Source organism: Diceros bicornis, chromosome 37, assembly GCF_020826845.1.
Source record: "Diceros bicornis minor isolate mBicDic1 chromosome 37, mDicBic1.mat.cur, whole genome shotgun sequence".
Classification (NCBI taxonomy): Eukaryota; Metazoa; Chordata; class Mammalia; order Perissodactyla; family Rhinocerotidae; genus Diceros; species Diceros bicornis.
Genome location: NC_080776.1, coordinates 7,121,742 through 7,148,856, shown reverse-complemented (window position 1 = coordinate 7,148,856; position 27,115 = coordinate 7,121,742). Strand labels below are relative to the sequence as shown.

The 27,115-nt window shown below is 44.1% G+C and overlaps 1 protein-coding gene and 1 pseudogene across 2 annotated transcripts in view; one reads left to right on the top strand and one right to left on the bottom strand.

Moving 5' to 3' along the window:
- Nucleotides 1-27,115, bottom strand: part of SMARCAL1 (SWI/SNF related, matrix associated, actin dependent regulator of chromatin, subfamily a like 1) — a 63,048-nt gene that overhangs the window by 9,919 nt on the left and 26,014 nt on the right. For both annotated transcript variants that reach the window (XM_058532960.1, XM_058532962.1), the window contains exons 10-14: nucleotides 24,845-24,910; nucleotides 17,016-17,156; nucleotides 11,561-11,779; nucleotides 6,035-6,105; nucleotides 2,677-2,779 (exon numbers count right to left, since the gene is read on the bottom strand). In XM_058532960.1, the coding sequence (XP_058388943.1) occupies nucleotides 2,677-2,779; nucleotides 6,035-6,105; nucleotides 11,561-11,779; nucleotides 17,016-17,156; nucleotides 24,845-24,910 (600 nt within the window). The remainder of the gene's footprint in view (nucleotides 1-2,676; nucleotides 2,780-6,034; nucleotides 6,106-11,560; nucleotides 11,780-17,015; nucleotides 17,157-24,844; nucleotides 24,911-27,115) is intronic.
- LOC131399226 (tetratricopeptide repeat protein 23-like) lies at nucleotides 14,278-14,863 on the top strand (annotated as a pseudogene).

The following is a 27,115-nucleotide window of genomic DNA, read 5'->3' as shown; positions in this document are numbered from 1 at the left end:
GTCAAACCTGATTTGTGATGACCTTTGATCATATATTTGTTTTTAATTTACACTAAAGGGCTACTACTCCTCATTCTGCCCATCTGGCCACCAATTCTCAGACCAGAACAACTGAGTTTTTTTGTGTGTGTGTGTGAGGAAGACCAGCCCTGAGCTAACATCCGATGCCAATCCTCCTCTTCTTTGCTGAGGAAGACTGGCCCTGAGCTAACATCTGTGCCCATCTTCCTCCACTTTATATGGGACACCGCCACAGCATGGCTTGACAAGCGGTGCTTCGCTGCGTGCCCGGGATCCGAACCTGCAAACCCCAGGCCACCGAAGCGGAGTGGGCGCACCTAACCACTGCGCCACCAGGCCGGCCCCACAACTGAGTTTTATAAGAGATTTTAATATCTGGAGGGACAAGTCTATCAGTCTTGCCCTTCCTTTTCAAAGTTGTCTTAGATACCTCTCCTGCTTATTTTTTGAGATGTTCTTTAGAATAACAGTATCAAGTTCCCTTAAAAAAATCCAACTGGAATTTTTATTAGGATTGAATGAAACCTACACGTTAATTTGGGAAGGACGGGCATTTTTATACCTTTTATCCTATTCAGAGGAGTACGGCACAAGTCTCTCCAAGTCTTCATCAGTTTCTACACTCTGCTTGGTGAGATTATTATTAGGTACTTTAAGTTTTTTGCTGCTGTGAACTTATCTTTTTCCCATTACATTAATTAATTACTTACAGCTAGAACATTAAAAAAGCAATTTACTTTAGCGTATTTATTTGGAATCCAGGCATCCTACGAAACTCTTATGCATTCTAATAGTTTTCTAATTAATTGTTTTGAATTTCTTGAAAATAGTAACAGCTCTAATTTTTCCTTTCCAGGGATTATAGCTTTTAATTCCATTGGCTGGCTTTCTGCATCACATTATATATAAAATTCAAATCCAAGTGGGTTAATGGTCCACCTCTAAAATTTTCAGAAAAAAAAATACAGGAGAAAATCTTTATGACCTCAGGTAGGGAAAGATTTCTTAAACTGGTCATAAAAATTAAAAACTATATAGGAAAAAATTAATAAACAAAATATATTTAAAAATTTAAGATAAAAATTTAAAACTTCTGTTCAATAGAAACAAAGTAAAAAGATAAAAACATAACTGATAAAGGATTAATATCCAGAGTTTTTAACGAATATTTCCAAATCAATCAATAAAAAAAAGACAAACAATTCCCCAGAAAAACAAGCAGAATACTCACAGAAGAGAGCCTGAAATGAGCAACAAACACATAAAAGGATACACCTTTTACTGGTAGTCGGGGAAATGCAAATTAAAATAAGAATGAATGAGACTTCATTGGCAAAAGTAAAAAGTCTGATAATACTAAGTGTTGATGAGCACATAGAACAGCAGGAATTCCCAAATGCTGCTAGTGGGATTATAAATTTGAATAACCACCCTGGAGAACAATTTGACAATACCTAGTAGAGCTGAAGATGAGCCTATCCAACGATCATGCACGATCATGCATGGATATGCCCAAGCACACACACGGCATACTTACATATGTACACACACACATGCAAAAATAATCACATGACAGCAAAAACTGTAAATAAAATTCAATGTCCATTAGCAGGAGAATGGATAAACTGCGATACGGTCATCCAATGAGAGACCACTCAGCAGTTACTGTGAATGAACTACACATATAACACTGTATGGAGAAATCTTAAAAATAATGTTGAGCAAAAAAGTAGACTGCAGGATGCTTCCACTATGCTACCATTCGTGTAAATTAAAAAATATACAAAAAGAGACTATATATTGTTTAAAGATACACACTTCTAGAGTAAAGCATGACAATACGGAGGGGAAGGATTCAGGATAGTGGTTATCTCTGGGGAGGAAGGAAGGGGAATGAATTAGAGGACCACTGAGGAGGCCTAAGTATTACATTACTTAAAAAATAAACTTTGAAATAAATACAGCAAAAGATTTCATTTATTAAATCTAGGTGGGGGCCACATAGGTGTTTGCTGGGTACTTCTCTGTAATCATCTGTATGTTTGAAATATTACATAAGTGTAATAAAAGATGCAGGAAGAAAAAAGGAAATTTATGGTCCTAAATTTAACCACAAATTGAAAGGGAGGTGAAAATACGATGTGTTTAGTTTTAATGAACATCCTTGGAAATCCTTCTAGATATTTTTCACTCAATTTAACGAGAGCCATAAAATTGTACTGAAGTGTGCGCACTGCCATGTACCATTAATAAAGCCACTTTGACAGTAACGAAGAGGAACAAAAGGAAGAAGAGAGGAGGATATTCACACAAATACTTGTCCCCACACAAGACAATGATTTTTGCCACCTCCTCTCTCGACCACTTTGTAATTATTTACACAGAATAATAGAAGACCCACTGGGAGATGCTCCTGACCAAGACTCCAGGGATATCTGGACGGAGCATGGAGGAAGCTAAATGACACTGCTAAGAAAATATTTTGGCCTCACCATGGTTCTATAAGCAAGAATCCTTCAGAGAGTCTTCAGCAATGCTTCAGGAAACCCAATCTCACTTCTTGGCTCAGGTCTGATCTCAGCCTGCTCAGAACAACTTAGCAGCCGACACACAGATAATAAAAGCATCCTGTGTTGAATTTCAAAGGGAGCTTACCTTTCTCTCAAGCTCCTTAGTAACTGCATCCAGAACCACCTTATGGTGTGCAAACACTAGAAACTTCTCTCTTCCACTTTCCAGTAGGTCCAGGATATATTCACTGCATTCGACAATGACAACACAATAAATTAGGCATCTACTCAACCAGTTGAGGTTAATTACTGAAAACTGCCTACATCTGTAGCAGTCATCTTCAGGGTACCTGCCTTCCCCAACCCATCCCCGCCCTTCTCTGGGGCCGACTTCTCCCCCTCTCCCTCACGCCAGGTCACTTGACCAGAAGAAGCAAAATTAGGAGCTGTGGAGAAGCCATCTTCTGTCACGAACAGAAAGAGTTCTTCTGTACTTTCTAGTCGACTCCCATACACAAATAAATCGAGGTATTCTTATGTTTTATGTGTCTCTGATATGTTACTGAAACATTTTTATTACCTGGGATCACAGAAGATAATTAACAGTTTGTACGTGGGCTGCTACTGTCATTATAATGTGTTTTCAATGCAAACCGAAGTGTCGCCTACAGATCTGAAAATGCCTAGGGAGGGGATTAAGGGATTTCTTGACAGTAATCAAATTTCTGGAAGTATAATATTGAGACAAAAGTAATAATATAGAAGAGATGGTCAGCGAAAGCTCTCCAGCTCCCTCCCACACTACACTGCAAACCACAGGGCCAGCAGTTAAGTCAGTGGTAAGCGAATTCTTTTCCGAGGCAAAGGAATATGGGGTGAAGGACTTTATTTTCTTGGTCTTCATTGTCCTGTTAGTTTACTTCTCTCCTCTATCCACTGTGTTTTTTCTTGACTTCCCAAGAAAAGTCTTATCTTCAGCCAAGGCCTTAAAGGAAGGCAGCTACCCCTGGGAACTATAGGGAGGAGAGCCACCCAGTCAGCAGACCTTGCAGAGGGCTCTCAGCCCCAGTGCAGGTCACTGCTCTCGCACGGACAGCGAGAAAGGGAGCTTCCTTGGACACAAGGAGCACTCACTCTGCCTGAGGCCATCCCTGTTGTGTGTGTGTGCGCGCGCGCGTGCGTGTGTGGTGTGTGTGTGTGTGTCTGGGCAGAGAAGAGGCATTGCCCTCCTCAGAGAAGGACATATCTCAGAGTCTCCTATTATAGGGAGGTGATGGAAAGGTAAGTGGACTGTCCTCTAAACATCCAAGAATTATTTTAAACAACACTACGGCCAACTACGGTATGGATTTGAGTTCATTTTGCGAATTGCTGGTACTAACAGAATCTGCTTTAATTAGTTTGAGAGACATAAAATTTGCCATGATATAAGCAAAAAAGTTTATTGCCACAGCATCAAGAAGTCACAAGGCCATAAAATCAACTTGGCTGGCTTATAAACACCGCAGGCCCCAATGTTCCTAACGCTTCTCTCCCTTCTCCATTTCAGACAAGGCTTTGCTGCTCTGCCCTTCCCTGCATCCCTAAGCCACCACGCTGGAAATATTTGCCTCCCACACCGACCTTGGCTTCACATTGAAAGAAGTCCATTCAAATGAAAACAACAGCAAAAAAGGGAAGAAAAACAACCAGCAGAGGAAATTGGGGTTTTAAGATTTATAACCCAATTTCTACTTACGAGCTGTGTGACTCTGAGGTCCAGAGATGTAAGTGAGATTTACTGTTTCTGCATTTTAACAATGGGGCCAATATGACTTATTCTACTGATCTCACAAAGAGACTGTAAATGTGAAATGAGTTAACAGATGTCACAATTGTTGGAAACTATAAAAGCACTATATAATCTATCGTGGAATTCTGAAAAAGTAGGTATAAGGTATGTGATGGACTGAGGTCTGTGTCCCCCCCCAAAATTCATATGTTGATTAGGTCATGAGATCTAATAATTCGGGACTAGCCGTCATGAATGGGATTAGTGCTGTTATAAAAGAGATCCCAGAGAGCATCCTCGCTCCTTCCACCATGTGAGGACACAGCGAGAAGACGGCTGTCTGCAAGCCAAGAAGAGAACCCTCACCAGACACTGAATCTGCAGGTAGCTTGATCGTGGACCTCCCAACCTCCAGAAGTGTGCGAAATAAACGTTTGTTGTTTAGATCCCCCAGTCTATGGTATTTTTGTTATAGTAGCCTAAACAGACTAAGACAAGGTACGACTCAAGTTTATTTATGAGGTGGCAAAATGGTTAAATTGGTGGTTCTGGGCCCAGCGCTCAATGGACCCTGAATTTTGTAGGTCACAAGCTGAGGGAGAAAAGAAAGGACCACTGCCATCTGTTATTCAGCAGCTCATGAGAAATGGGTCGGTGGGGGCAATTCAGATTAGTTTCTGAGATAAATTTCCAGGCCACAAAAACCACATCTGGAGTTCATTAGTCTCGTAACAGTATCATAAAACAAAAGGGCAGTGCCCGGGGGGTGACAGAGAGCTTGCCAACATTCAGTGGTCTTTGTGGAGAATCTTCGATTTGAATAATGCAGTGAACTCACTTTCTTACCACATTGAAGGGTGCAGAGGGAGGGGTTGGTGAGGCTGGGAGACCTGGAGGCCGAGAGCGAGGGTGGGGTAGGCTGTGTGTGTCTCAATTTATCCACAGGGCTTGGTCCCCATAACCAATCTGGCACCACCCAACCCACGCTAAACACATTTCCATTGTAATTTAATCACATGGAGTGTTACCCCACCAGAGCCTCACATGAATGTTAAATAACAGAAAAGTAGGAAATAGCACGTCATTAGAATTACAAGGTTCTACCACAGTGATATTTGAACATGAGTGGGTTTTTCCTTTCTTTCAGAAAGGCAGACAATTGAGATTTTTCAAGTCAGTGAATAATTTTAAGAACAGAAATTATTACTTCAGCCTTAGTTTATAAGGCGGAAGGAAAGCTAATTGTGACAATGGCTACTTGCCCATCTCTTTTGAACAAACTTTGTCATTTGCCTTTTTATGTAGGTAAATAATAGCTGAAACTTCATGTCTTTGGAGAAGACCAGAGAATTCCCTTAAGGCAGCCTTCTTGGTCTTCCACGAAACCCTTAATTTTTTCCTACAGGCAAGTGACCACCGTTCTCCCAGGTAAGAGGAAAAGCTCCCTTTAGTGTCTGGGTCAACCCCACCCTCCTTGTAAGTGGGCTGCTCCAGCTCACTGGGTTAAGACAGGACCTCTCGGGGACCGCAAGCACGTTCTGGCAGCGCTCCAGTGACAGGCCGACTTATGCCTGTGGGGGATGCCCGGCGCCCTCAAATTTATACCCAAGGCAGCCGTAATTCTAATCTCTGATCACTTCTTACGGCAGTGAAACTGCTCTGGCAGACTAGGGTAGCAGGTGTTTCTTTTAAAGGTGAGAGAGAGAGAAGCCGACACTTGGTGACCACTTACATGACACACGGGATTTTAGCTTCAGCTGTTCTGTTGAAGAAGAGAATGAGGGCCTCTTTTTGCTGCTGTTTCTGTGGAAAGAGAAGTTGAGGGATTAAAGTCTCCCACTCTGACAACTCCAGGATAAGCTGACGTAATTATCGCCACTATGAACTTTTCAAATCCTAACCCCAATCGCTAGAGCCAGGAGACCCTGACTTATCCATGCACTTTAGCCAAGCTATAGGAACTGTCTGGACTCGGGTTTTGTCCTGGAGACACGGCATTATAGCTCCTCTGTCATCCTCCAAGAACTGCTGTGAGAATCACAGGTAGGGCTTCACCATACGTGCCAAGCTCACGTGACCAGCTGGAATGCAGCCTTGCTAAGCACACCTATTCACTGCAGCCTGGTGACAACCTGCACATGACATTGGCCCAACGTGTTTTTCACCTCCCCTTTTCCTTCTGCCAAGTTGTGTCCATACCCGACTGACCAAGCCCACCTCTGCCCAAAACTTAACTGAATTAATTCCAACTGATCCCAACTAGTCTATTCTAGCATCATCTCAAAACCATGGTTCATATGTTTTTGGCTTATCTCCCACATAAGGTAAATGACTTCCCAGAAGAAGAAACCATGTTTTCTCTCTAGTTTGCATCTAAATAAATCCTAATAAAGAATGCTAACACAGAAGATGCTCAAATAGTTTCACAACAATATGAGATAACATGTACTCACTCTGGGCTCCCAGAGATGAAAGATACCCTTGCCATCAATGGTAGGGCAGCCATCTCTTTCCACGAGCAAGCATGGGTTTATAGATGCCTCTACTTTCTCGTGCCTGGGCCTAGGAGGCCAGTGATTGACGTGACACAGCTTCCTCACGGAACAAAGAAGTGACCCAATAGTAACAATATCTGTGGTCCTGAACTCAGTAATAACTCAGGAAAGCAGCCACAGCCAGACTGTACCTTAAATTATTGACACCACGGATGGTGTGAAAAGCTGCCTGGTAAAAATAGTTTCTTGGGTTTAAACACTGTCTTTCCTTCAGGTCTTGACGAGCAAGAAGAAAGATTCCCAGGAATCACAGGAATTCATGGGGGCACTGACAGGGCAGTGGATCCATTTCATCTTCTACATGTTGCAGCAGTGGTGGCCACCATCCCTTCTATTTGTGGCGGTAGTCCAACTGAATAGCTCAAACTTCCTGGGGACTCATGTGGAAGACGAGACTCCATGGCAGTGTGTCTCAACTTGTTTCTCAGCTACAGGCCCAGCTCAGACTCTGATGAGGCTCTGGACACCACAAAGCCTTTCGCCTGTGGCCAGTGAGCTCACAGACTTTAGGAGGTCCAGTCATGTGCCCTCAAAGGGTCCCTTGCAGCAGGGGAAGCCTTCTAACCTAATGCGGTCCCCGTTAGGATATGCTAAAGGGACAGAGCCGGGCTTCATACGATGACCCCACCCACAATGTGGATGCCTCAAGCTAACTGCCGTCAGTTATCCTCAGTCTATAATCTACCCTGTGTCCTTCAGAGACCGTCGTTATCTTGATAGGTCCATCACTCCAACCAACACTCACCCACTCCACACTTGCTAATAAGAAAGGAAAAACGGTGAAGAGCACTTTCGGAAACCCTGCCCCAAGATTTAACACCTAGAGGTGATGTGGGTGTGAGGAAACGAACACCTTTACTCTATATGGTCGGGGGATGGTCCACTGGGCTAATCCTCTGGGGGACGATTTGTCGATGTGCACCAAAAGCCTTCAAAATGCGCCCATACCCTATGATCAGCAAGTTACTCCTTAAAATTTATCTCATGATATAATTGGATATACACCAATTCATATGTAAGCCACTCTTTCAGTGTAGTCTTACTTAGAATAGGGAACAACTGAAATAACAAGTGTCCAACCAAAAATTAATGGCAAACCATAACACAGACGTGAGAAAACACTATACAGTTTACAGTTTTTAAATATTATGTTCTAAAAGAACATTTAACAACATGGAAAATGTTCATGATGCAACTTTGTAACCTGTTTTCTTCCCCACTTGATGTACATTTGTATGATCCCAATTCTGCTTTGAATATATATATGTGTATATAAAAATAATACATATTTTAAAGCAAAATATACATACACATTATGGAAAAAATACCCAAATGATATATGCTGAAATTATGTGATATAAAAGATGAGAGAATCTTTTTTTACAGTATAGCAACAAAAAGCGTTTAATAAATGTTACTTAAGTACTTTATTTTTCACATTTTATATAATAGACATCTATCATATTTTTAATGTGGGAAAATTAATAGTTTTGTCTTAAAAAAAAACTCCCCAACACTGGGTAGACATAATACTAGTCTATTAATGGTCTCACTTCTTTTGCCAGACACAGGCCAGGAAATTTTAAATGACCTGCATTCTTTGTTCCTGTCTCCTAGACTTTTATTAAATTAGATCCACTGTGGTTTCGATTTTATTTTTCTATGTTGGAAATTTGAATGGATTCTCAAAGGGCAGAAGGGTGAACTGATACTGTCACCAGGACACCTGTGTGGACTTGTTCCCTTTTTCTGCTCTTGGTCTTGCTGGTCAAAAAAGGGCTTTAGACAAAAGATGATTAGAGTCAGCTTTTCTTAGCCTGTGAAGAGATATCTATTATTTCAGCTGAAAATGAGAAAAAGCTTTTGTTGTACATTATATTTTATAAATTGGCTGCTTCACCGTGGCTCCTGTGATTTAAAGCTTTATAAAAAATGTCTTCCTCCAGATGGCAGATGCGAGGGAACAAAGAAAGAACCAGTTCTTGGCGGGTCAGCGGTGCTTTGCTGGAACCATCATAATGTGCAAAATCGCAGGGAAACTTGGGCCGAAAAAGTAACTATAAAAATGGGACTTTCTGTAGATTCATACAGTCTCCTTATCTGACTAAAATCTTAAAACCATGATTCCCCATTTTAACTCTTCCAACGCAGGATTTCACACCCGGCCAGGGTTTACAGGGGAGGTCAATGGCCATCTAGTCCAACTCCCTGCCTGAGCTAAGCTGGGCCGTGCTCCCAATGAGATCCACGGTTCACAGATTCACCACACTGCTGGCTTTAGAGTCAGAAAGGTGCTGATGGTCTAAAGCACAAAGCTCGTAAATTTGTTTTCTACTTGGATTTTCCATTATAAAAATGAATTTACATTACAGAACACAAAAGGGAACCAAATTTTCAAGGATTAATCTTATTACTGGAAGAGCTTAGTATCTGGCTTCAGCATGACATGGAAGGTGTTCTATACCAACTCAATTTCTCCCTTTCGGGGACAAACTCTTAATTTTCCTAGGCCTCCGTGGAAGCCGACAGCAACTCTCAAGCAATGGACTCTAGGCTCTTTCTCAGCTGGATTCTTAAAGAATTACACTGCAATTTAGGCTTCATTTTCAGAATCTGCAAAATAGCATTAAGACTCTGGGGTGAAGAAGCAGAGACGACAATCACACAACAGGTGGGGCTCAGAGCAATTGGCACTACCCTTACGTACTTCTCCAGCAGGAAGCCTAGGGGGCAGGTTGTGGCTCCTCTTTTTAGGTAAGAAAATATCAAAATATCTCCCCAAATTTAAGGGATTGCACAGCTACCAGAATTTATAAACACCCAACGTTCCTGATTTCCATGGCTTAGCCTAGTTAATTTCACATCATTGTAAACTCAGAAATCAAACTTTCAGGTTACATCTGAAATCATCTGTGTCAAGAGCCACTCACCTAACTCAGGGAACTATGCAAGTTGGCAAAACATTTAAAAAAGGCCTTCAAACTTTGTTGCACTAAGTTCAAAATTCCCATTACTTCTATTTCTTTCTTTTTCATTTTCTTTTTGGCCATACTGCAAAATTTACAGTTGCCTCTCGGCCAATTTAGGTGACTTTCCTCCTCATTTCAAATGCCCACTGACTGTTTTATTCAGTTGTCTACATTGGCGATTCTCAACCTGGTTCAGGAGGTAGACCAGGTACAGGTAAGGGTGTTCTCTGGGGAACTGAACGAAATACTAATAGACTTATTTCCACCACACACACAAGGAACTAAAACATAGCATTTTAAAAATACTCAGTTCTTTGCATCTAAAAATACCACACATCTGAATTTTTTCCATTAATATTACATTTACTGTACTTGTTCATTGGTATTCTTGTCAGATAGAGCTCACTAGTGGGCAAAAGTTAGTAGACATTAAAGGTTTAAGAAAATTATAAGAAAAAACTTAAAACTGAGAAAAAATTTTTCCAATCATTGAGTTTTTATCTCCAGAAATCAGAAAAAGACCACCAAGACTGATTTTCGCAACAGAATACCCTGGTTCTGCTCATGGTCCCACTGAAATATAATTTGAGGACCACTGGTCTTTACATCCACATCAATGTCGTGGAACTTGCTAGAAAACTCCATGGCAAAGAGATTATGCCTGCTCATTTCCAGCAGACCACCCGTATTATTAACTGTAATACAGCATAAATTAAATCCAGGTTGACAATTTACCAGCGCATCCTCTACCCAACCCTGTTTCTCAGAAGTTACCAGCTAGTCTCGCTCATCACATAGTAAAATAACATTAAAGAAAAATCACACATTCTGTCTTGTCATTCTTATTTATTTCGTAATCTCCCAGAAGGCTGGGATCTCATCTAGATCTAAGTTCCTTTATACAGGGTAATATCAAGCCCAGATAATACTTTATGATAACGTCAAAAAATGTCAACGACTGCTATTTTCTTGGCAATGAAAAATGCAAGATTTTATCCCAAGAGGACAGAAAAGGAGCTGACGTAGATTACTCTATAGCACTTAGCACAGTGTGACACTAAAGACAGATATTGAAGTGTTCTGAAAAGATAAAACCACCATAGTGGAAAGAGCTCTAAAATACAGGGGTAACAGGCTTGGCTATAGACTCAGCTCTGCCACGGAGCAGCCATAAGACCTTGGGCCAACCGTAATCTCTAAGAGCCTCAGTTTCCCTCTCTGTAAAATAGAGATGCCAACTTCCCGCCAATCACAAATGACTGTAATAAGGATTCAAAGCGTTAAGAGGGTTTGAAAACTCTACTTTTATATAAATGTCAATTTCTTATTTTGACTAAAGCAATGACATGGGACGGTTAGAGGGTTAACGTATATATCAAATACATGTAGGACTAATTTCCAAGAACTGTCACTAGATGGAGGCATTCTCAAAATACACTAACCATAAATTCCAACTTTCTTTGAGGGATTCAGTATCTATATCACCATCCTGCAGTTGCCCTGGGGTTTATTTTTATGGCCATCCATCAGCAGTGATCTACACAAGTATAAAACTGCAAATTAACAGCTTGGCTGAGCAAGGAAATGGGCTCACTGGCCTTGCCCAGGGAGGGGTAGGAGGTTACGCAGAGGCAAGTTCAGAGAACTCTGGGTAATCCCCGTAGAGCCCCTCACAGGAAGGAACACCTGTGCACACATTGACTTCCAAACACCTGTCTTCAGCCCTGGACTCACTGTTTTGTTCTTGGTGGTCATCTCCTTGGCTGCCGCATCCAGGGACGCTCTGGTCCTGGCATTGATCCGGCCTGGGGCAACGACTACCATCTTGCGCTGTTTGGCGGGAAGCTGGGAAAGGACGTCGGATTTGAGGCGGCGTAGCATGACCGCTTCCTCCAGCAGGAGCTTCAGCTCCCTGAGGTTGGAGGAGCCTGAGTAATCCCACCCCCAGGGCATCTGTGGAAGGAGAACCGAGACACAGCGTTAGACTGTCCCAGGGCCAAGTCCACAGGGCCGTGACCTCCAGGTGGTCTCCTCACCACCTTCTCTCCCTCAGGCTTTGTGCGAAGAACGTCAAGTGGCCTTAAAGAATGAATAAAACCCCATATAAGACAAATGAGAAACAGGAAGGAGAAGGGAAAAAGAAAGTCAGGAATAGGGGAATAGAAAACACCTATCATGGTGTTCTACAATTTGGCACTAAGCTTTCTAGCAGCAAATGCAAGACATCAAGCCGTTTGGTGTCCGTTATATTAAAAAACAAACAAAATACTCAGCTTGTCAGACCATTCCTACACACCCAATACAGAAATAATCTCCCTAGGGCTTATGCTACAGAGTCCATTGCACAATGTAATAAATAATGTTGTCAGTAATATCTTTATTTGATGAGATTTACAGGGATTTAAAAAGCTGTGTCCTCAGTATGGGTGACACAATCGAGTGAAGTGTAGCACATGCAATTGTGTGATGGTGGTGGTGGTGGGGACTGGAGGAGGAGCCCAGAACACAGGCTTCTGCCAATCTGGCTGACACCAGAGGGGGTTTTAGAGCCCCCAGCCAGTCCCTCACAAGCATGGCTCCCTCATGTAGTGGCTCATGGGATGCAGTGAGCAAGAATGTCTATTTCCTGCCTCACAGCTAGAGAAGACGTTATCGATTAGAAGAAAAACCCTATCCTTCACTAACAATCTTACCGGAAAGAGGACTTATTCCCACAGTCTTATAGAGAATCAGGGAGCCAGGGTGTCTGCTGCCTTATATTTTCAGCCCTTCAACTCCCCTCCTGCCCCCCACTCCCCCGGACTGTGAACTACCTCGCATAGGGGCTAGGCTTGTCCATGTCCGAGGGCCACTGGGGACATGGCAGGCGTCTAATAAACCTTTGCTAAACTGAGAATAGGAAGAGATGGTCAAAGGTGGAGAAATAAAATAATGAAAAACTGCTTCTTCTATTAAAAAAACCTGAAATCAACTGGAAGTTCTCAGCAAACGCCTCATGCTATGGGGTCGAAAATGAGCTCAGTATGGGGCACTCTCTTCAGCGGCTTCTCTTAATCCTGGACGCTGGCCACACACACACACACACACACACACACACACGGTGGCCCTGGCCTACCGGCTGCATTAAGTAAAAACCATGCTGGGGACAAGTGGACATCATAATTACTTTGGATATCATACTCCTAAGTTCTAACATTGTCAGCTTTTAATTTTGCAGGTTAAAATCCAATAATACTAAAGATTTTAAGTTGGACTTTGGAATAATCACAATCCAACAAGGTTTTGTTGAGCACTAACCAAGTACCAGGCACTGGGCTAGGTGGAGGAAAGGATATGAAGATCTGGAAGGGACTTGTCTGTGGTGTGGGTGTGGGGGAGGGCAGCAAGGAGGGACAGGACGAGTTTGAAGATGGCATGACCCAGGGGAGATGATGGTCGGAGATGGAACACAGGAAGGGACAGTTTGGGGAGTAAAGGCAATGGATTCCATCTCAGCCCCTTCCATCACTAGCTGATCATTATCCCACAAGCCCAGCGAGTCGAGGAAGAGAAGATCCTTTTCAGAAAGAGGAACATCTGCAAATAGGACAAAGGTACAAATCGCACATGAAGAGCTTTGAGGAACCATGAAAACTGTATATAATCAATCTAATCTGGATTGATCCATGGGGAAAGTGCATTACAGATCTGCTGAAGTGTATGGCTTTAAATACATTTAATAACGGAGAAATTTTCTGCCTCAATTACCAGCTAAAAATGGTTTGCAATTAACTTTGCAAAGCACTACAATTTACATTATAAGTACTTTGTTTGAATGTAAGTGGATATTTTTAAAGTACTTAAAAACTTTTTTTTTCTTTTAAAAAAAGTATTTAAAAAATAAGGCAGACAATCTCATTTACATCATGAACTTGCATAGCAAGGCTTTTCCCTCATAGACGGTATAGGTAACGAGTAAGCTGCAGCCATTTCCCTAAAGCGTCAGTGTCTTTGATGCAAATAGTGGCTTGGGATATTTGCGGTTTGATGACAAAAACAGGAATCTTTAAGGTCTGAATTAATGAGGTTTTAGAGCCCAGCTAGTCCCCTGCGGCAGAGGCAGTGCCTTCAAGGAAGAAGCCAGGGGCAGCTCAGGATGTGGCTTCAGGGTTTATGAAGCTATAGCAGAACAACCAGGGAAAAAGGAGAAGTGATGAGCCCTTGAGAGAGGGGCCAAATGTGGTGTTCTAATTCAGGGCCACGCTCAACCTCAGGGGAACAGAGTTCAGGAGTTTGAGAAGTCTCACCTTGCCAGACAAAGGTCTACTGTTGAAGGATGAATTCATTGCCCTGGCCATAGTTTTGAAAGTAGAGATGAGCAAGAGAAATTAGCGAATCTTCCCTCGTGGTTTTCAGCTCGTGGATGTTTCTGAGCCTGGATCAGAGAGAGCTACCTGGGGCTCAGGACGAAGATGAGAGCCAGCCCCACCCACACCCCAACCGTCAACAATGACACTGACTGCGACTTCTGTTTCTATCCATCACAGCAAACCGAGATCCCAGCACACAGATGGGTTTTATTCCAATGGTAGGTCTGGAGAGAGTGAAGAAGGCACTAAAGTCAAGGAGAAGGCCATGGACTGTGCGTCTCTTCTCAAAGGAAAGCAGCCCAACCCCCGAAGAAAACAGCTCGGCTCGTTAAGGAAAAGAATGAACATCCAAGCAAACATGGAGCTGACTTGCTGGGTCATCTTTTCTTGGGTTGTTTTTGGGGAAGAACACTGGAAATGTGTACAGGCTTTGGCCAACCTGATTTATGGCTGCCTGACACTGAGAGGCCTCCCAGCTCAGGCCAAGAAACACGCTGAGTCCACCAGGAACACACTGCTGACCTGGAAGGGAGACATGACCACAGACAAGGGGAAAAAAGAAATCCTTGAAGCTCTGGCCATGATCTACCACACTCGGGATGGCTGGCTTCTGCAGAACCATGGCAGAGAGGCCTACTTCAACCTGCAGAAGGCAGAGGGAAACGTGAAGGGGCCGAAAGAATTATAAAAGGAGGGCTTTGTGGGGGCCGGCCCCATGGCTTAGCAGTTAAGTGCACGCACTCCGATGCTGGCGGCCTGGGTTCGGATCCCGGGTGCGCACCAATGCACCGCTTCTCTAGCCATGCTGAGGCCGAGTCCCACATACAGCAACTAGAAGGATGTGCAACTATGACATACAACTATCTACTGGGGCTTTGGGGGGGATAAATAAATAAATAAAGTTAAAAAAAAATCTCATAAAAGGAGGGCTTTGTGGATTACAAGGCTCAGAGAAAGACCTAACAACTGCTTGGGACAGAGCCTCCTGGGCCACCCGCTGGTTGACCCTAGCCCTGGGATACTCTGAAAAGGCAATGGGCAGCATTATTACTGCAAGGGTGATAGGGCATCAGATCTGACCAGTCTATACGAGGAAATTGCTCAGATGGAGCAGCTGAGAACCAGCCACGATCAGGCCCTCCAGCACTTCCACTGGGTCCATCCTATCAGTGTTTCTTTGTTCTCAAGTCAGCCCCTAAACCGCAGAGGCGAGCCTGCTACCAGCCAAGGCTTGTGCCATGTCTGGAGAGGCCCAGCAAAGAGAGTTGCAGCAAATTCACCCGCATAAGGAGGGAGAGCACACACGACACGCACGTGACCTGTGATGTAAGGGCTGATGAGGAAATCCAGGGATAAAAGAGAAAAACATTGGCTCCCCCTCTCCTCTTCCTCCCCTTAACCCCCTGACTCTTGTCCTCTGGCTTACAAGAGAGAATGTTTGTAGCAACTAGAATTTTCTTTTCTTTTTTTTTTTTTTTAAACTTTATTTATTTTTCCCCCCAAAGCCCCAGTAGATAGTTGTATGTCATAGTTGCACATCCTTCTAGTTGCTGTATGTGGGACGCGGCCTCAGCATGGCCGGAGAAGTGGTGTGTCGGTGTGCACCCGGGATCCGAACTCGGGCCGCCAGCAGCGGAGTGCACGCACTTAACCACTAAGCCACGGAGCCGGCCCTAGAATTTTCTTGACCTAGATTCAAAAGTGAGGTCCTGGGGGATCCGGAGGAAAGCCAAGTGATGAATTTATCCTTCGACAGGAGTCCTTGGTCTGGCAAGGTCATCCTTTTGAAAGTGGGTGGCTTTGAAGACACGCAAAGGAACCGGTGAGGAGGACAGCGTCCTGTGCTCAGCTGGCTTGATCAGATCAATGAACACAAATGGATTCAATGACCCATCAGGAGGAATTTGGGATTTGTGAATAATGCAATTTAAACATTTTTAAGAAACCCTAATTTCCTCTGCTTATAAAGGTAATCCATTTTGGTGTACATTGCCTTCCATTCAGATATCAGAGAGGAAGAGAAAGGAGAGAGCGAGAGACCTAGAGAGGAAGAAAGGAAAGAGAGAAGGAAGGAAGAAAAGAAGAGAAAGTTTTTTTCCAATGTTGTATTTCCCAATATCATTGAATAAACATTTTTTTTTCAGTTAAAAAAAAATTGAGGTTTTAGAAATTGAGATTTTGATTGCAATGGCATTTGTGTTTACAAGGTTTCCTCTGCCATTTTTGGAGAACTGAAGCTGCTCAGATTGTAGCTTCTGAGGCACCTGTTCCATTGACATCGTATTCATAGAAATAATTTATAGGTCAGAGGCTTCTGGCACAATTCACTATAATGAGTCATTATCGACAAGCTCGGGCTCTCTGATGGGAGCCTATAAGGCAGCTCGACTGTGCTCCTACACCACCTGCTCAAAGCCTTCCTCTGTCTTTTCTGCAGAGTATTTTTTCACTTTTTAGAGGAGTTTTTCATACTCCTCCCATACTCCTTCACCCACTTCGTCTCCTTTTCTCCTTCGGCCTCGCCTCTAGCTCACCTCAGTGCCCTTCTCTCAGGCAAAAGCTGTTGGCTCTCAGAGCTCCACACACCGACACATCAGCCACTGGTCCCTTTATTGGGAAACATTAACCTGGAGTCACCACAAGCATTAAAACTGGGAGGGACTGTTCTCATCCTCCCCTTGGGGACACTCCGAGGTCAGAGTTAGAGGCAAAGCAGAATACAATCTTGGTCCAGCTCCCCGGCTGGTGGTCTGATCACACCATGGCCGAAGAGAGGGAGCAGGAAGGTAAGTGTCAAGTCAGGGAGGGGGATGGGGCTGGGGAGGGAAGGGGATAAATACCCGCTTGGCATCACAGTAGCGAAGTCCAAAGGCATGAAACTGAGGGAAGAAAGTTGGCTTGACCGCAAGGATCTGCGTGTAGAGCTCTGCAGGCCGGGACATGGCTGGCGTGCCCGACAGTAAGATCACCCGGTTGGCCATCTAGAAAACAAACAGCCAGAGGTGCTGAGAACATGGAGGAGCACACAGGGAATATCCCAAATGCCCCAATGAGACAGGAGCTGGGTGCCCTCAGGAACAGCAAAATCTCTCAGAATCCAGCATAAACGCCTTCCACTTCCTGGACACTCTGATTGCTGGCTGTTCTCAAGTTTACCCATCTCAGAGCCCAGGCAGATCTAGATTCCAAAGACACTGCAGACTGGCCTCACTCCAGAGCTCCGTGTGGCCCACACCTGGGAACTCTAAGGAAGGTACTACAACCAGAGAAAAAGAGAACCTCATGGCGTGACCCATGTCAGTAGCTGGACATCATCTCCCAAGCTGCCTTCGTCGCACTCTCTGCCCATCTCTATATTAGCACTTAGCACAGTACACTGAGTCCTAGCTCTCTGTCTCCCTCACTAGACCGCAAGCTTCTTGAGACCAAGGACTGGTCTGTATTCACCTTTATTTTCTGTAGCACAGTGCCTGGCAAGAAGTAGGTAATCAGTAAATGTTCTCTGTAAGCTGAAAAATATTCAGAAGGAAGCTAATTAGTGCCCTAGAGAACACGGAGTAGGCTCAGAGAATCCAGCACAGGAAGAGGAAGTGGAAGTTTGGGAGATACCCATGGCTCCGAACTTCTTCCAGAAGGGATTTCTGACATCGGAGGTGAACTCATGACCAAATAATAACACCCAGGATCAGCCCTTTCTCACTCCCAGGAGGAAGAGTCGGGGACGGCCTGTTACAAGCTGCTATGTGACTTTCTTTAGAGGGGAAAAAAGGGCCGTCACTAACTCAGCTTCACCATGCTTTGGGTGTAGAGATCCTGACTCAAGCTCATTTTGCAATTGATAAGGACTTTAAAAGGTGGGACCTGGAACCATTTACTCTAAACTCAGCCCTGGGTCTGCAGCGGCCTGCTCAGCAGTGGGCAGGATGGAAATAAAGAGTTGGTCAATTCCAATGACGAACTCCACATTGCTCAGTACCCTGACAATAACCTGACCCCAGGAGATCAGACCCAAATATCGTACCTCTTATTCAGATGGGAAAAAGGGTGAGAATAAAAAAGGAGACACTTCCCACTGTATCAGAACATGGAATGGCCAAAGATTACTGGAGGTAAAATTCATTTCGGCTCGGGGAAGGGACCCCATCATGGAGCTCAGTTGTCTAGAAACAGCTTGTTAACCACTGTACCCTTGAGTTAATGACAGTAATACAAGGCAATCACATGCAGTAAATCACCAAGGGGAGGATATGAGATCTTCAGATGGATACACTGCTCCATAAAAATAAATAAAAAAAGGTGCAACAGAGGGAAGGAAAATGATTCTTTATAAATACACAATATATACAATTCTCAAGATGCACTCCTGCCCTCTCAGCAACCACCAATACCTAATTCCATTATGACAGGAGAGCTATGACTTTCTCCAGCTTTAATCTTCCACAGTTCAATTACCCGGCATTCTAATTTCCTGCATGGTTTAATGCAGACTCATTAAAATAACAATGAGTTTCTTCAATGACGTCTGTAGCATCCCCTGCCTGGCTCAAGACCATTTTCAACGAAACAGGGAAAATGAAAAAGGCTTATCTATAAGAGAAAATCGGCTCATCATCCCAAATCTATTCCCCACATGGTGGCTGCTGTTGCCTGGGGATGGAGCCCGGAGAGCAGTTCAAAGAGCAGGGTATGAAAATTCACTCCAGGGTGAATACTGAGTCAGATCTCTCATCCATTGCCCAGACTAGGGGGTGATGGACCCACTGAAAAATGGACATTTGTGGGTGTTAAAAAGCAGAGGCAGGATTATGGAAAAAGAAAAAGGCCAGCTTTGAAAGCAACCAGAACGGCATCTCATCTGCTATAGAATGATGGAGCCTGCTCCCTGCTCAGCCCCAACACGTCTGCAGCATCATCACTGTCACCCATAAGGCCTTTAATCGTGCCCAGCTGCAATGATTTATGTGTCACCCTCCACCTCTGAGAACTTCCACTCTGGGAAAATATAAATGCAGAAAGCTACATAAATCCACACTAAATTGAACACTTTATGGTTAACTCCTCTAGTTAAGGGAAGAAAGCAGCACCCAAGAAACCCACAATGGAACAAGGTAAAAAATACCTTCTATTTGGTGTCAGAGAGAAATTATGTGATTCCCATGAGCAGACACCGTTGGGGGCAGATGACCTTGAAAGACAGGTTTAGTCTGCTCAGGGGTCACGGTGGGGGTGCCCTGCAGGCTGACAGCAGGACAAGTTGGTATATATAATTTGCTCAATGAAGTAATTCAAAGTAATCCATAACCTACACATGGATTTTAAAATATGAGCCAAGAGAATGTTCTATTGTCGAGAAAAGAGCTGAAATTGTTTTAAGTTCAAATAAGAAGCAGTCTGGAAATTCTTCAACACTTTCCATTGTTACCTCTTTTTTTTCCTAACTGAGCCAATAACTTGCTTTACTGAGTTACTCTGATTGGCTATGACACAATTCACCAGGACCCCAGACTAGGGAAAAAGTCATGCTCCTCAAAGCTTAGTCTCATTCTTATACCCAATATTATTCCCAACGGTACTCTAAATAAAGTTTATGCTACAGGAGAAGTCCCCTATGATTTAGCAATAGAACATGAGGAGGCAGGTGACATCAAAGAGGTCAAGCCCATACCACCCAAGTGTCCCAATATGCATTAGCCCTGATGTGGCAGGGACAGTGGAGCTATGTTTTAATTAGTTCAGAAGAATCTTGAAAAATAAGGATAGCGGCAAACATAGTTTGGGGACAAGTGACCAAAAGTACAAAGATCAAGAACAAATGCAGGATCCTAGCCACTACCCAAGAAGCAACAGAATAGTCAACACTCATAGGCAAATTGAAAACCTGAGAACAAGAGGGAAAGCTCATTGTTCAGGAGAATCCAGTGATGAGTCTGGGGAGAAGATGCGAGGTTCCATTCTTTACTCTGCTCCCCATGACACACAAGACCAAACCAAGACAAACGGTATAATTATGACCACTGTTGACCAGAGTCGCCCCAGGGATCAGCAGAGGGCCACCTACTGCTCAGTGATACCCAGTAAATGGCTTTTCTGAGTCTCGGGTTAGGTCAGCACATTTCACAAAAAAGTGGTCCCTTCCAGGTTCCAGCCTTCTTCCAAAAAGAGACAGAGTTCCAGCCACAAGTCTGGATGGCACTGCCTTTACTAAGCTGATCTGCATGATAAGCATCGCACTTTTAAGCTAAGTGAGTCTCACTGCTCTGATATTAATGAAATTCTGATGCCATGTGTAAGGCAACTAGGTCTTGGGTAACAGAATGAAGACTGTGGCTACAGGTGTACTGGTTCAAAAATACCAAAATGTTACAAAAATACATCAAACGGTATAATTACAACCGATCACTTCAAGTTATGCAAAACACTTGTGTATAGCGCACACGCTAAAATTAAACACTAGTGTGGGGTTTGTATTAGACTCCTATAATTTCCTTTTAAGTCTGATTCTGTGATGAAATTGAGAAATATTCACCAGAGAGTCTGGACTACAGAAGACTCCTCCAGTAGCCTGACCACACTGGGGGCAGAGCAGGCCCTCCAGCTGACACCACCCTCCCTTGTGGCCTAAGAGACGCAAAGAGCCACCTGTTCTAGATGCAGAAGGACTGGGTTTTCTCGTCTGGATACAGAGGGACTGGACTTTCTCTTCCAGATGCAGAAGGACTGGGTTTTCTCGTCTGGATACAGAGGGACTGGACTTTCTCTTCTAGAAGGAGAGGGACTGGGTTTTCTCTTCTAGAAGCAGAGGGACTGGGCTTTCTCCTCTGGAGGCAGAGGGACTGGGTTTTCTCCTCTGGATACAGAGGGACTGGGCTTTCTCCTCTGGAGGCAGAGGGACTGGGTTTTCTCTTCTAGAAGCAGAGGGACTGGGTTTTCTCTTCTAGAAGCAGAGGGACTGGGTGTTTTCTAGAAGCAGAGGGACTGGGCTTTCTCCTCTGGAGGCAGAGGGACCGGGCTTTCTCCTCTGGAGGCAGAGGGACCGGGCTTTCTCCTCTGGAGGCAGAGGAACTGGGTTTTCTACTCCCTGCTTGTTCATCACATGAAAAGATGGTCAATGCCATACTGTATATGACATGCAGAGCCTGGTTACCAATCTATCACAAGGGAACAGATGACACATGATAGATTTATACCAGAGAATACCATTTGTAGAATGTGGCCGGGTCATCTGGAACGAGGTGGAATGATTCCCAGGGTACACTACTAAGGGAAAAGAGGCAGATGTGAACCAGTGGTTGTAGAGCACTCTGAGGAGGAAGAAAGAGACACATGTATGTGTGCTTACATGGGCACAGACTAATTTTAGAAGTGAACCTGAAAATCAGGTACCTAGGGCTGCTTTTGGGGAGAGAGATCAAAGGACTGGGGATCCAGACGTGGGAGAAAGAGTTATTTTTCACTGTACACCTTTTCATACTATTTGAATATATCATCCTTTTAAACTACTTTAATGAAAAAGGAAAAAGAAAGAGCTCGTACATTTTAGACCACTATTTTCATCTCGTCTAGCCAATCAATAGAGATATAAAAAAAGGACTGTACTCACACAAAATGAAATAGCTATTTATTAGGAGAGGATAGTAGGATTCTGGGGGCCTTTTTCTCTCTGAAGAAATAATCTATACTGTTAATAATGTTGTAACACTGGTTTAACAATAAAAAGCACTGTAAATAAAACCCTACTAAGGAAAACCCCCAACACACACCTCACTGCTCAAAAGGGAAGAGACTGATAACCTTGAGGGCTGCTGTCGTGTGGAGAAAAAGACCATGCGATGCGGGCTGAGCAAGAGTAAAGATGGTTATGCCTGGCCTGACTGGACTTCAAAGGCATCTATCAGAAGGTAAACTTATGACCCAGCAATTCTGAGTGCAGGAATTTGTCCTAATAGAACAAAGTATGCAAGCTACGAATATACGGATAATATTCATTTGCAGAATTATTTATAATAGCAAAACAGTGCCCAACACTAAGGGTTAAAATATGGGACACGGCCATAGAATGGAATGCTCCAGAGCCATGAAAAATGAGGATCTTGCCCTACAACTGATGTGTTAGAAAAATAACCAAACTGTTAACAGTGGCTTTCTCTGTTGGAGGGATTAAAGGTGATTTTAATTTTGTTCTTTACAGCTTTCTGTCTTGTCTACTTTCACACATTAGTATATAAAAATAGAACCATCTTGCTTAGTAGCCCAGGCAAATTGTGCTACAGGGGAAGAAAAATGTCACATTTCCCAGGGGACGACAACAGTTTCTTACAACCTAAGCAACGTGTCCTCTGCATACGGCTGCTGTCACCATTTATGAAACCCACATTTTCTGGACACGATCTGACCCAGCTATCTCACAGACTGTAAGATATAACCTAATTACCTTAACATGCACATTTGCTGAAAACATCTTGAACTATTAATTATCAGAATATAGTTCTAAGAGATGCACAAGTCAGAGGAACAATGAAGTGGTATTACACTAGGCCCTTACATGGCTTTTCAAAGGCATATTTTACTTCTTCCCAACTCTTCTTATTCCAGAAACATTCAGATCCATCTCCTTAGAGTATCTAGATCAGTGGTTCTCAACAGAGATGGGCAGGAGAGATGTTCCCCCGAGGGGACGTTTGGCAGTATCTGGAGGCAATTTTGGCTGTCACAACTGAGGGGTACTACTGGCATTTAGTGCATGGAGGCCAGGGATGCTGCCAAACATCCTTCAATGCACAGGACAGCTCCGCACAACAAAGAATTATCTAGCCCCAAATGTCAGCAGCGCCAAGTTTGAGGAACTCCAATCCAGATGAAAATACAGCACACAGAGGAAAGGTTTAGTTAACAGAACGACACAGAACGCCTCACCCCCACCTCCACTCCATCCTGCCAGTAGCCCAGCATCACGTGAAGTCAAGGTTACGGGAGAGCACAGCTTCAAGACACCTTGATGAACAGCAGGCTATGTTCAGGGGTCCTATTTTCAAATGTTAATTTATTCAAGTTCTACAGCAAATGCAGAGTAATATATACTAGTTAACAGTTAAAAGATTTGTTTTAAATGTGTCATTTTGAAACATAGCCAAGATATTAAAGATACAAGCTCTGTGTTAAAAGGCCTGGCTCAGAAGCACGTATTTCAGAAACCAATATGTGGTCCAGCTCGCCTGACCAGGCAGCGACTATATTAACAGGACGGTTGCTAAGAAGCTTTCCTATTATGCCTTTAATGATGTGATCTATCTATTGTGCAGTTTCTTTTGTCTAAACCATCGGGGTACAGATTTAATTTTAGTTAAGGCTGTAATATGGGAACCACAGTACCAAGGTGTATTAACATTTTTCAAAATAAAAAAAATTAAAGCTTCTCAAAAGAAGGGTCAAAAAGGGAAAAAAAATCTCATTTAAGTGTGTCCATAAACGGCTCTCGACCTATAAATATTTATAGGCAATATGAGCAGAGGATCAAGCTTTTTAAGTAAAGGATCTTTATTTTTAAGTTTGGAGCATATGACATAATCCTGCTTTGGAAGCTGTATCATATTACTTGTTATTCCTAAAACACAACACAACAAAACTTGAAATGAGTCGACACTTGTATGTGTTTTTCGAGGAGGTGGAAAAATTAAGTTAGTTTTCAAATGCTAGTAAGCTTCACCAATATTTAGCATATTTGTTTTCCATAGTTTAGGTACAGCTTAACGGTTCTTTTAAGCAATAAAAGCTGCAGTTTTACGATGCTGGTGCAACACCCCGGCTGCTTTAATAGAGTACAAGATGAACATGTGCTTTTATTGGCTCAGTCTACACAAACCAAAGGAGATTCCCCCAAAGTCATCTGTGAGAGATTTCTACCTTCATATGAGAGAAAAGGCCACTTTTCTAATTATACTATTCTTCCCCAATATCAGGAAAAAGCTCACTACAAGAAGACAGAAGGGAATTTGGGGGCCTTCCCTCTGTTGGCGGTGGGGGCCCTGGGACACAAAATACAGGCAAGAAGTGTGTGCCAGGTCAGACATGGAGCTGACACTGCATGTCAGCATAGAACACTTGCAGGTAACGGTTTCCAGCTACACTGTATACACACCCCGCCTGCTCTGAAGCCGGGACTCAACCAGCCAGAGAGCTCAGGCACGTCTCGGTGCTTCTTGCTTATCCCCACTGGCTTGGTTCTACGTCTGTGTAACTCATCCCTTGCTTCCTAGCACCATGAGAGCTTCGCCCCCACAAGCGACCTAGAAGACAGGCAGTTTCTCCCGAGCTGTTCACAGGGCATACTGCAGGAGGCTCCCCCTCTGCCTCGTCCAGGAGGAGCCCAAGGAGGATCTGGAGGGCAGTCCCGACCTGGCTTGTGACCTTAGACAAGTCTTCATCTTTGAGAGACAGAGACGACTGCACCAACCACTAGTTCCTTAGCAAGATGTTAGGAAGAAAAACAAATCTGGCACTGAAGCCCTAAGCAGAGACGCCCTAAGTCAACACTAAGTCCACGGCCCACGGCCCTCAGCCCCAGACCTGCAGGCCCTGCTCTCCTCGGACCCCTTGCCAGCCCGAGCAAAAGACCGCAGGGTCTCAATGCCAAGTGGGCTCAGGCTCCCGGGCTGTTCTCAGCAGGACTCACCTTGAGGAGGGGCATGGCAGCACGACACCGGGCAGTCTTACTGTTTTTGAGGAAGTGAGATTCATCCTGAAAAGAAGCAGTCATGCAGGTGAACAAGGGCAAGTCCTGAGTGGACGGAGCAGAGCCCACGTGGAGCTGGACCCCGGCACAGCATCGCGTCGAGGACGCCTCCCTCAGATCGTTCACTCCAGGGACAGCTGTGGGCCCGGGGAAGGACCCAGGTCCTGGCGCAGCTTCTCCGCTACGCTCTGGGCAAGTCGTTCCACCTCTCTGGGACAGTTTTCCACCTATAAGGCGGGGTTAGTGACTCCCCCGTTCTGCCCACCTCAAGATTGTACTGAACAAACCGCCCAGAGGTAGTTTGCTGCTTTGTCAGATGCATGTCACGTCTGCACGTGCTGAAGACCCACTGTGTGCCCGGGGCACGAGGCACTGGCACTCAGCCCCTGCCCAGGGACTCGCAGGGCAGGAAGGACGGCAGCCACACTGACAACTCATCAGACGATGCTATGAGAGCTGTCACTGAGGTGGGCGTGACAAAGTACTGTGGGAACCTGGAGAAGGGAAGGAGGTGTGGTTCCTGTCCTCAAGGCACGGACTGTCACGTTTAGAACGTGGAGTTTGATTATTTATAGCTCTATATTCTGTGCATAAGAAAACTAGAATATGTCATATTTTATCAGGTGACTAACTAGTACATTCTTAGTATTAGGGAGAAAATTTCTGTTTTGGTACACATTCAAATTACATGCCATGGGACTCTGAGCAACTTCATGACCTCCCTACGCTGCCAGTTTCTCCATCTGTATAATGGGCGTAACACCAGCATCAGGCTGCTCTAAGTCTTCAATGGACTAACACACATAAACCCTTGGAACAGTCCTGTCACTTAGTGAGCACTCACTGGTATAGTCGCCCTCTGATGGGGATACCCAGGACATCCCGGCACTGTCCCTGAAGAGGATCTGTGAGAACTCCCTGTTCCATTTCAGCTACGATGAACCAAACAGGACCTCAAAAGCACAACGGAGGGGAGTGCGAGATGAACCCCCAAATGTCACAATGTCTATTCCCAGAAACCTAGGGTGTGACACTTGTGCTCCTGTCTCAAGAGCCTGCATGACAGGCAAGAAAAAAGAGTTTATAGAAAGAAACAGCAGAAAGTACAGAGGGCATGGAAGGGAATGGACCCTTTCAATCAATGGGTAAAAATGTACAACTGTTATAATTAACCATGACTATAACTAGCCACTGTTAACTAACCACTGTGATAAGCAGCCACAAGGAATGGCTTGTATCTGAAGTCTCTTCTAAGAAGTGTGGCACCTCAGAGCCGTCACTTTACTCCTTCCTACAACATCTCTCTGAAGTCAGAAGGGGACAGGGCTCTTTCTTAACTGAAAAACAAACCGACAGGGGTGGAAGTGGCTTGTCAAAAATCATATGGCAGGTTAAGTGTTGAGCTAGAAATAGAAAAACATGAATTCTGAAGCAAGATGCTACCCAGCTTTGATCAACGACTCTCCATCTTGCTAGCTTCAGGCGCATGAGCAAATTACGTAACCTCTCTCGTCAGTCTCATCAGCTGTGAAATGGGGACATTATCCGCCTTAATGACTACATATAAAGGACCTGATACAGGAGAGCCCTCAGGCAGTGAGGGCGTGACTTCTACACACTGCAGGACCATCGCCATCACCCTGGGATACTTCTCTTAGCTTTCATTTCACATGGATGCTAACATTTTTCAAAGCCACATCTGAATCTGTGCCAAACCAGAAATGACTCCCCCAAAGATTCATTACCCGTATAGCTGTGAAAAAATATAAACATTTAAGTTTGCTTATGCTAAGAACACAGTATGGTTCTCACGTCCAAAACATAGTAATAGAGCCCTGAGGTCTGCAACTGTGCCTTCTCCTTCCCTTCTCTGAGCTCCCACAATCGTGGGTTCACACGTTTATGAAAGCACTGAGATGTATTCTAATGATCTGCGTGTGTGTGTGTGTGTGTGTCTGTCCTACTGGACTGTGGTTCCATGGAGGATGGGGCTGACTTTCCTCCTTCCACGCCCTCAGTGCACAGCACTGGGCAGGGCGCTGAGCTGGTTCTCATCCTGTTAGATGAACACAGAGATGAACGTGCCTCCCACAGCAGTCAGCCCTGTGCTGGGAAAGGCCGGGCACGGAGTCTCCATCATAATCTTGTTGACTTGCGTGGCTCAGAGCCTTTACTCTTCTGGGCCTCCTAAAAACTCTTTCCTTACTCTCC